General features: G+C 57.0%; 5 protein-coding genes across 5 annotated transcripts; 4 read left to right on the top strand and 1 right to left on the bottom strand.

Annotated features, from left to right (window-relative positions):
* The first annotated feature begins 331 nt into the window (after positions 1-331).
* B0T15DRAFT_286852 (fungal-specific transcription factor domain-containing protein) lies at positions 332-4,171 on the top strand. Its single transcript, XM_062863651.1, has 2 exons — positions 332-1,692; positions 1,764-4,171. The coding sequence occupies exons 1-2, from the start codon at positions 551-553 to the stop codon at positions 4,000-4,002; spliced, it is 3,381 nt and encodes a 1,126-aa protein (XP_062717709.1). The 5' UTR covers positions 332-550; the 3' UTR covers positions 4,003-4,171.
* A 744-nt stretch (positions 4,172-4,915) lies between these two features.
* On the bottom strand, positions 4,916-7,294 carry B0T15DRAFT_286845 (KRI1-like family C-terminal-domain-containing protein). Its single transcript, XM_062863650.1, has one exon. It carries the CDS (start codon positions 7,191-7,193, stop codon positions 5,139-5,141), a length of 2,055 nt encoding a protein of 684 aa, XP_062717710.1. The 5' UTR covers positions 7,194-7,294; the 3' UTR covers positions 4,916-5,138.
* Positions 7,295-7,435: 141 nt separating this feature from the next.
* Positions 7,436-8,726, top strand: B0T15DRAFT_541508 (ras family-domain-containing protein). The gene is made up of 3 exons (XM_062869861.1): positions 7,436-7,669; positions 7,731-7,794; positions 7,857-8,726. Exons 1-3 carry the CDS (start codon positions 7,595-7,597, stop codon positions 8,417-8,419), a joined length of 702 nt encoding a protein of 233 aa, XP_062717711.1. The 5' UTR covers positions 7,436-7,594; the 3' UTR covers positions 8,420-8,726.
* A 146-nt stretch (positions 8,727-8,872) lies between these two features.
* On the top strand, positions 8,873-9,541 carry B0T15DRAFT_286927 (uncharacterized protein). The gene is made up of 2 exons (XM_062863653.1): positions 8,873-9,214; positions 9,269-9,541. Exons 1-2 carry the CDS (start codon positions 9,049-9,051, stop codon positions 9,454-9,456), a joined length of 354 nt encoding a protein of 117 aa, XP_062717712.1. The 5' UTR covers positions 8,873-9,048; the 3' UTR covers positions 9,457-9,541.
* Positions 9,429-10,022, top strand: B0T15DRAFT_286910 (uncharacterized protein). The gene has a single exon (XM_062863652.1). It carries the CDS (start codon positions 9,626-9,628, stop codon positions 9,980-9,982), a length of 357 nt encoding a protein of 118 aa, XP_062717713.1. The 5' UTR covers positions 9,429-9,625; the 3' UTR covers positions 9,983-10,022.
* Positions 10,023-10,168: the final 146 nt, after the last annotated feature.

Below are 10,168 nucleotides of genomic sequence, written 5' to 3' on the forward strand. Positions count from 1 at the left end.
TACGCTCATCCCAGACAGGCTAGAGACTCTGGGGATGACCGGGGTGACTGGGATGCTACCCCACAACTCAACCACGCGAAAACACTTCTCGACGCTAGTCGCTAGTCCCATTCCCGAATGATCCACCGCCTGGCCGCTTGGGACGCCCAGACGCCGCAGATTCCGACCCCAGTTGCGCCTCCTCTCTCCGATTTCTCTTCCCCAAACACCAACTTTTTGGAGACGACACCTAGGGTACCACCTCAGCCGGGAAACATCTCTTAAGTACCAGAATCGCCACGGCCTTAGAGTTGTAGCAACGACCGGCAGCCTCCCACTCAACCCGGTTTCGCGGCTGGACACGACAGATATGATGTCCTATCCCTATGCGGCACACTGAATCTGATCACGAGTTGAGCCGGATTGAGTGGAGAAAGACCCTGAGGTCCTGGGTTGGTCGTGTGCCAGGGTATTGAACCGTCTCATCATCTGTGCCGCCTGCCCTGTCACGGGTGCCCGCCGGGCTCGAGTTCTCCTGAAACTATCCTCCCCTTCTCAGCGGCGCCTCGCCATGTCACCGCCTAGCGACACGCAGACCGGCCTCAAGAACTATCCGTCCCTCGATCTCGCGTTCTCTCCTGGCGCCGGCGAATCCGAAGTCCATCTCGCCCAGCCCGATCTCAAGCTGGAAAATGCCAATGAGACACTGGACAGCATTACAGCCGCCCACGGCATGGGGGATGCGGCGCAGTTTGCCGATTTCCCATTCTCATACCAGGGCTCGCTCGATGACTCGCCGATGAGTGGCCTGCCACACAGTTTCGATGACCACGGGCCAGACGTGTTCGCGACGCCTCAGCCGACATCCATCTCGCCGATGCAGGACCGACAGGACTCGGTAGCTTCTATCGTCGTTCAAACCGGATATGGCCCTGCTAACGGGCAACGACCGAGCCCCGGCGGGTCCGACAATGGGACGCCGGACAGCAATGGGAACGGCGCCAATTCACTGGAGGAGCCGATGTCGGATGAGTTTGGCCTGGCAACTGGTGGGATGGCGGACGGGACGGACTTGGGTGGGAAGAAAGGGGAGAAATCGGATGCCGCGCCGGCGTGGAGCGAACTGAAAACCAAGGCAGGCAAAGAGCGCAAGCGGTTGCCCCTGGCCTGCATAGCATGCCGTCGCAAAAAGATCCGCTGCTCCGGCGAGAAGCCCGCTTGCAAGCACTGCCTCCGGTCGCGCATCCCCTGCGTCTACAAAGTCACGGCCCGCAAGGCCGCCCCTAGGACGGACTACATGGCGATGCTGGATAAGCGGTTGAAGCGGATGGAGGAACGCATCATCAAGATTGTGCCGAAAGCGGAGCAGGATGCAATTTCGTCGACCGTGACCCGAGCTGTCGTCAAACCCGCGATCCCCGGCACGCTGCCAGGCGGTGGAAAGGCCGCAGTGAAGAAGCGCGGCGCTGATGAGGCCTTCGGTCCGGACCTAGACCACTGGGCGCGCGCTCCATCGAGGTCAAAGCTGGACGGGCCGAACAAGCCGTCGACTATTCTTGTGCAGGAGGCCGAGGAAAGCAAGCTCCTTCTGGAAGGGGGCGATGCTCTCCCTTCCAAGGAGATCCAAGAGCATCTCGCCGAGGTATTTTTTGAGAACATCTACGGCCAAGCCTACCATCTCCTCCACAAGCCTAGCTATATGAGGAAGCTCAAGTAAGTCGGCATGATGACTCGGCTTCACACACACTGGCAGCCATGTTAACCGTATACCCTCTCCCCACCAGAGCTGGCACACTGCCCCCGGTGCTGGTGCTCTCCGTCTGCGCGATAGCGGCGCGCTTTTCTAATCACCCGAAGCTCAATACGAATCCGAACTTCCTCCGCGGAGAGGAATGGGCATCCGTAGCGCGCGACATCCTGACGAAACGATACGAGTGGCCTAACATCACTATCCTGACCTGCCTGCTAATTTTGGGCTTGCACGAGTTTGGTACATGCCACGGGGGGCGGAGTTGGTCGTTGGGAGGGCAGGCGATCCGCATGGCTTTTGCCCTGCAGCTCCACAAGGACCTAGAGCACGACCCTCTGCGGATACCGGGCAAGACGCAGCTCAGCTTCATCGACCGCGAAATCCGCAGACGAACGATGTGGGCCTGCTTCCTGATGGACCGGTTCAACTCGTCAGGGACGGACAGGCCGACCTTCATCCGGGAAGAGACGTTGAAGATCCCGCTGCCCATCAAGGAGAAGAACTTCCAGTATGACCTCCCAGGCCCCACCGAGACGCTCAGCGGACAGGTCCTAGAGCAGATCTCCGAGGACCGGCCCAGTGAAGCCAAGGACAATATGGGAGTCGCAGCCTGGATGATCAAGGTGATCGCCTTGTGGGGACGCATCATCAATTACCTTAACCAGGGCGGGAAGGAGCTGGATCCCCATCCAATGTGGAGTCCGGATTCGGAGTACACCAGGCTCCTGAAGCAGACCGAGGACTTCCTGACCGAGCTGCCCGAGTCGCTGGCGTACACGCCCGAAAACCTGAAAGTGCATGAGACGGACAATATGGCGAACCAGTTCCTCTTCCTGCATATCTCGATCCAGCAGAACATCCTCTTCATGAACAGGTTCGCCGTCTCGTCGCCCAACGGGCATTCGCTCCAAGACGTACCGAAAGCATTCGTGACGAAGGCGGGTGCCAAGGCGTTCGCGGCCGCGAACAGGATATCCGAGCTGCTCAAAGACGCCGAGGCCCACTTCATTACCGCGCCGTTTACCGGGTATTGTGCATTCTTGTCGAGCACTGTCCATATCTTCGGCATCTTCTCCGGGAACCCCGCGATGGAGGCGACCTCGAAACGGAACCTGGCCACCAACGTCAGGTTCCTGTCCAAGATGAAGCGGTACTGGGGCATGTTCCACTTCATGTCCGAGAACCTCCGCGAGCAGTACCGCACCTGCGCCGACGCCGCAAGGCAAGGGAACAATCCGGCGAACGACAGCGCGTCGTCGCCGATCTTCCAGTACGGCGACTGGTTTGACCGCTATCCACACGGCGTGTCGCAGTCCGACTTCCTTGACCCGGCCGCTTACAAAAAGAAAGAGAAAGGAGAGGACGCGGTCCTCGAGCAGAAGCCGGAACTCCACACAGTCGAGGAGTTCTTCACCACTCTCTCCCCGCAAAGCGCCGAGAACGCGGCGGCGGCGGCAGCGGCAGCGGCAGTAGCAGCAGCGAACGGCGCCCCCCGTCCAGGCCAGCCCAGCGCCGCCGCCCAACACAAGCGCAAGTCCATCGTCCGTAAGCCGAGCATCAGCTCCCGCGGCGGCGGTGGTGCCGGGTCCGACCAGGGCCTGGAACCGCTGCAAACAGACTTTGCCCGCGCGACGGCAGAACAGCTCCACGCGGCGCGCCTCCACCAACGGTCCTTCTCCAACGCCAACCCCAACGGCGGCGTACCCACTACCGGCGCCCCTCCGGGCTCCTTCAACCCCCTCGCCGGCCCGGGCGGGCCCTACCACGCATCCGCCCTCTCCCCCGTCTCCCCCGTCGCCTTCGCCCACCCGCATCACCACCACCATCCGCCATCGCACTCCTTCTTCTCCCCCGACCCCTTCGCCATGCCGCTCGCCGCAGCACACGGCATGTCCCGCCTGGACCGGCAGCTGGTCTTCGGCGCCTACGGCGTGTCGGGCCACGCGGTCGACCACCCGCACCACCACGGCCTCGGCGGCCTTGCCGGTGGAGGTTGGCCGGGAGGCGGCGAGGGTTCGGGCCCCGACGGTCGCGACGCCAGGCACGCGCACCCCGGACACGGACACGGACACCACCCGCACCCGGCGGACGCGGCGCTGCACGCTGCGTTTGGCGAGCCCAGTTCCGCGTGGTTCATGCCCTTCAACATGGAGCCGCCTGAGATTGGGCCGGAGTCGTTGGGGGTTGGTGGGGGCTTGGGCGGCGGGTTGGATGGGTTTGCCAATCTGTTTGGCGGCGGTGGAGGTGGTGGAGGTGGGATGCATCATCATTGATCAAAACCATCAGGTTGATAAAGAACCCATGGGGCCAAGAGTTAGAGGACATCGCGGTTCTCGTTCTAGCTTCATTTGGTTTTCTTCTTGGGTGATCGATATATTGCCCCTTCAAAAGCCACCCTAGAGGGCATGGAAGAAGAAGCTATGTCCCCTTGCCCAAATCCTGTTTCTACGCTGTTCTGCTTGAGGCGCGGGGTTGATTGGGTGATGAGAGGTGTGTGAATAGGGGAATAAGTTGGGATATCGTTCTAGTCTGTATACGTTGGACGGATCATTTTGACTCGGTTTGGGCGATCGACAGTGCCGTGAGGGTGATATATAGGTGTTGTTTGGGATGGGTGGTTATCATATCATGTGGCTTAAATGGGGGTTTCAACTGAACATAACAGCACGAGACAGAGCGCATTCAACTGAGCGAGCGATCGATATTTTTCTCGGGCACCTGGCGAAATACGGATGGGGTTTTGGGACAGGACGAGGCGTACACACACACACGTGCGCGCGCGCACACATACACGCAACTGGTGGAGTATCTACTGGGTGGAACGGGCAAGGTCATCACTCATACTCATGCACATACACACACACACACACACATAAACAAAAAAAAACACATTGCGATACTCTCTATCGGGGACACCACTTCTACAGAGACAGAGTGCCGGGTCCGGATGCCAGGTCTGCATAGGTCCAGGGACTGGATTGGACTGGATTGGACTGAACTACCTGGACTCGGGTTTGGCGTCTTTATGGGCAGCGGTGGGACGTAGACATTTTGTAATTACGTGACCTTCTTTTTAGGTGCGGCATCTGCGAGTGCGAGAACTGGCCGACTCAACAGGCCAAACTGGCTGGACAGTCTACCAATATGTCGAATGATGAATGCATTTACTGACTACCGAGACCTGTACGGTTACTCTAGGGATGTGAAATTGACGATGTCAAGGACACAAACCCTAAATACATCTGGGTCCCTACGGTATGGTATGTACGGGATACAGACGAGGCCAACCAGATAACTTGTATGTAGCTCAAGGTCCATATAACGCCATTGAATGGATACAGGCCTGCCAATAAATGAAGCAATGCATGCATAAGTAACGTAGTCATCTGAACGCCAACAGAGACAGCCCCTACTCCTCCACCTTCTCGGCCTTCTTCCCCTTCTTGGACCTCTTCCTCTTCTTCTTCCTCTCCCCGTCAACGATGTTACTAGCGCCCGCCTCGCCATTCTCAGGCTTATCCTTCCTCGACGTGTGCTTCTTCCTCGCGGCATTGGCTCCACTTCCACTAGACTGTTCGTCCTTGAGCAGCGCCTCAAACCCAAAGGTCGGCCCGGTCTCTTCGAAGCCCCTGCCAAACGTCTCGCGCCGCCACTGCCGCAGCCGGGCCTTCTTGCCCAGCTTCTTCTTGTCCTTGCGCTTCTTCTCGGCGTCGCGGAACGTGGCCAGCTTCTTGAGGCCCGCGAACTCGTTGAGCGCCGCGTCGGACGGTGCAAGCAGGATGTCGCGCGCCGTGAGGCCGAAAGAGTTGGGCGACGTCTCGCGGTAGCGGAAGCCAGCTGTGCCGCCTCTAGACTGAAGAGCGCGCGGGTTTTCGAGCTCCATCTTGGTGTCGACGAGCGCTTCAATCTTGGCAAGCTCCGCGCGGGCTTGTCGCTTGGCCTCGATGCGCTCCTTCTTGATGTCTTTGGAGGTCTTGCGCTTCTTGGCTGGCCGCTCTTGGTCCGAGCCCGAGTCGTCTGATGCGTCTTGCTCGGCTTGCGCCGCTTGGGCTTCGTCGTCGGTCAAGGTGATGTTGGGTTTGACTTCATCCTCGAAATCGGGAACGATGTCCTTGATATCGATGTCATCGTCCCATTTGGGCTTCTTGGGCTTCTTCTTTTTCTTCTTCTTCGACTCTTCCTCTTCATCGTCTTCCTCCTCGTCTAGGGACATGTCATCGGCCTCGGCGTAGTAGTCGTCGCCAAACTGCTTCCTCATCTCCTCCTCCCACTTGTCGTTGTCCCAGGCATCTTCCAGCACCTTCATCAATTGCTCCTCGCTGAGTGCTTTGCCCTTCAATCCAGCAGCTTTCTTGATCTTGGCGAGCTTCTCCGCGGCCTCGTCAATCTTTAGGCGCCGCAGACGGGCCCGTTCCGCCTCGCGCTCCTTCTTCTCCGCTTCCTTCCTCTCCTTCTCGAGCGCCCTCTGCTTCTTCCTGCCCGTCAACTCCTCTTTCCTGGCAGACCGTGCGGCCGCCATGTTTCTCGAGTAGGTCTTCAGAAACTCGTTGCTCTTGGCTGGGTCCTCAAAGCGCATATTGTAGGCATGTTCGAATTCCTCGGCTAAGTCGTCCGCGTCCTCACCCTCGTCGGATTCGAATGCCTGCCAATTGGGATCTCCGTCCTCTGCCGCCCAAACCTTGGAGGCCATGAATTTGTTTAGAAACTCCTCCGGGTTCTTGTCGGCATTAGCGACATCGACCTCGGTGAGTTTGACGTTGGCCGCTCGTGACGGATGGACGCCGTTTTCTGCGGGACCGTCGTCCTTCTTGACCGGCTTGATGAAGGCATCGTCATCACTCCACTCCTCTTCGTCGTCGTTGGCAGCAGCGGCGGCCGCGTTGATCTCGGAGAGGATGGACTGCTTGATGTCGTCCTGCTGCTGCGCGTATGTCCTTGGGCTATCGGCAGCATTGTCGTCGTCAGCGCCGACATCGCCGCTCAAGTACCGCTCACGGTGGTAGTCGCGCAAGAACATTGGCTTTTCCTCCTTCTTCTTCGTCGGCACAGCATCGGGGTCGAACGGCTTGTAGAAGACGGCGTTCCTGTCGTATATTCTGGGGTCCCTGTTCCTGATAGCCTGAAGCGTAGCCGAGATCTCGGCATCTAGGTCTTCGGTAATGAGCGCGGCTTCGTCATCTTCCGTTTCGTCCTCAGACGACTCCTCAGACTCTTCGTCCTCTCCACCAGCCGCCTTGTACTTCTCCTGCAGCCTGTGGAGTTCCTCCCGCTTCTTGTTGTGCTCAAATCTGCGGGCGTATTCCTCGTTGATCTTGAGTTCAGCAGGAGGGCCGAGGGCGGCCCCGCCTTCTTCCTGGTCCTCTTCGCTGCTGGATGCAGAGTCGTCGTCAAACAAGGCCTTCTTGGGCACAGCGCCGTCGCCATTGGGTACGCCTTTGGCGTCTTTTGCAGAAGCTTGAGCCATTTCAGAGACTTGGAAATCTCTGTTGTCCAATGCAGGAGAGCGTTAAGTGTGAAACTTCTGGAGACAGGCACTCCCAGAGAATGAGGGAAAGAGCTTTTGACATCTGAACTTTTTAGTGGGGCTGCTGTGGGTAGTTCCGAGTCCATCAAATAAAGAACGCCCCCGTCGTGGCCCGTGCGCCCATACCCTGCCTGCATTTGGCGCTAATCCAACATTGGTTGGTTCGAGATGTCGTCGCAATGCATCCGGCAAACCAAGCGTCTGCCTATCACGTCACTCCCAAGAACAGTCACACGCAACGCAACCGCTGCCCCAGTGACGAACAGATCCCACGACCCTTCGTTTTCCGCAGTTTTGTCCTCCGTGAGAACGTGAGAAGCATCAACGTATAGTCACTCACAATGGCGGATTCGAATACTCCGAAACCGAGCAGCAGCGTCAAGCTGGTACTGCTCGGTGAAGCTGCTGTCGGCAAGGTCGGTTGCACCCCAATCTCCCTCGGCGCCCTACATGCAGGCTGACGAGTCTCTGTTGCAGTCGTCTCTCGTCCTTCGTTTTGTCAACAACGACTTCCAAGAGAACAAGGAGCCCACAATAGGAGGTAGGTCGCCAGCGCCTCGAACCGCCGTAGAGTACCTCTGCTAAACCGGTCAACCGTTCTAGCCGCCTTTTTGACACAGAAATGCAACTTGCCCACGCGGACTATCAAGTTTGAAATTTGGGATACAGCAGGTCAGGAGCGGTTTGCGTCACTAGCGCCAATGTACTACCGAAATGCACAAGCTGCTCTGGTGGTCTACGACTTGACGAAGCCGACATCTCTCATCAAGGCGAAGCACTGGGTTGCCGAGCTGCAAAGGCAGGCGTCCCCCGGGATCGTGATCGCACTCGTCGGAAACAAGCTGGATCTCACAAACGACGGAGCTGGGAGCGGCGGGGACGCAGATGGCGCGGGGTCTGAGGATTCGGGCGACGCCAGGAAGGTCACGACCGAGGAAGCCAAGACGTATGCGGAAGAAGAGGGGCTACTGTTCTTCGAGACAAGTGCCAAGACGGGCTACAACGTCACCGAGGTGTTTACGGCAATTGCCAATGCCATTCCGGAGACATCCCTGAAGACTGCCCGTGGCCCTGGCGTATCACACGCGGCTGGCCGGACGGAGGAACAGAGAGTGAATCTCAACGGCCCGCAGGATCCGAACGCAAAGGCGGGTTGTGCATGCTGATGCAAGGAGAGGGTATGGCTCGAGCGCTTATTGAGTTCCCCGGTTTCTGTTTCTTTTACAAGGTTTATCCGAGCGGTCGGTCATAATGGGCAGCCTGGGCAGGTCAACCAGGAGTACTAGTTGTTTTGGTCTTTTGTATTTCTGAGCCTATTTAATAATCTTCCCAAAGCCGCCGTCCCTGATGCCGCAGCAACCTACGGAGGTACCTAGTACCTAGGTACCTTGTGATGCTTGGTGGGTGTTTTTCGAACTCAGCTCTTACATCATCCAACAACTAACCTACTAGTAGGTTGGAAGGTGCCACCTAGGTACTGGGCCGAGTTTGGGTTTCTTGTGGTCCTGCAACCTCTGGCCTTCAGAACATCCATCATTCAACCAACGGAACTAGAGCAAGCCCGGAACATCATCACTTGTTGGGGCTGGGGCCCCTACGTAGGTTGTTCGATCAATCAATTCATCATACCATCAATCAAACTATCCAAGTCATCGTCTTTTCTCCCACAGACACAACCACACTTCTGCCTTCTTCACATCCCGCACAGTAGGCAAACAGTTCTGCATTCAATTGCACGATTGCACAACGAGACTTCCTCCGCGAGCATCAACGTTTTCTGAGAGCACACTACAGCATGGTGTCAATTGCACCAACTTCTCTGTCGGCTTCATCGGTAGTTCCCTCAACGTCCAAAATTCCTACTTCAGTTGACGAAGCCCCGCGGACGATACGGTTTACCAATGTGGAGCATCTCCGTGAGACAATTGAGTCTACCACTAGTGATATCCTCATCGTCACAGGTCCAACTACTCCTTAACTCGCTATCCTAACTAAGGATACTAGTATTGATATAGATATCACTCCCGCTCAATTCGCTGACTTCGACCGTGAGGATGGGCCGCTCCGTGGGGTTCGGTTTCGCCAGTATAACAGCAATTCCCAGATCCTCATCATCACGATCCCCACCCGCTTGCATGAAGCGCTCCATCTCGAGTTGTATCAGAGTTTCATGAGAGACGGCCAGAATTGGTCTATTCGATAGTTGGGAATCAACTGGGCATACCACATATCGAGAAGGTCATCCTGGAGGAAACGCAGGAGAAGGTGATTCGACAGGCGGACCATATCCGGAACGTGCCGGAGATGACGATTGGCCAACACTGGTCATCGAGGCCGGTGTCTCTCAGACACTAGGGGGACTTCATAGGGTCATGCAATGGTGGTTTCAGGCGTCAAACCACCAGATCAAGATTGTTCTTCTGGTCAAGTTTGACTCTACTCACCGAGCCATCGTTTTGGAAAAGTGGGAGGAAGAACCACGCGATACCTGTCCGGGGGTTACCACAACACGATACACTGCTGCTCTTCAACCTGTACGCCGGCAGCACATCTCCATTACTCGGGATAGCAGCACAAACCCGGTATCATACAATGTCACTAGCGGTGCATTGGTGTTGGGGTTCAGGCTTCTCTTGCTCCGAGACCCAAGCCCCACAGAAAGAGACATCGTGATCAGCGTGCAGGATTTGCAGACCTACGCGGAGAAAGTCTGGCGGCGTGTTGTATAAGGTAGCTGGTAGTTTGTTTTAGAGCGATGACCTTCATATGGAGACCTCTTAGTAATTGTTAACGGGGCAAGCTGGAGAGTCACCTCGCACGGTCATGTATTTTGCGTGATGTCCAAGGTCCTGTCAAATCTTCGTGGAAAATTTGAAGTGAAGGTTGGCATATACAGCCCTAAATAATAACCCAGC

This window comes from Chaetomium strumarium, assembly GCF_033439665.1.
Source record: "Chaetomium strumarium strain CBS 333.67 chromosome Unknown B0T15scaffold_7, whole genome shotgun sequence".
Classification (NCBI taxonomy): domain Eukaryota; kingdom Fungi; phylum Ascomycota; class Sordariomycetes; order Sordariales; family Chaetomiaceae; genus Chaetomium; species Chaetomium strumarium.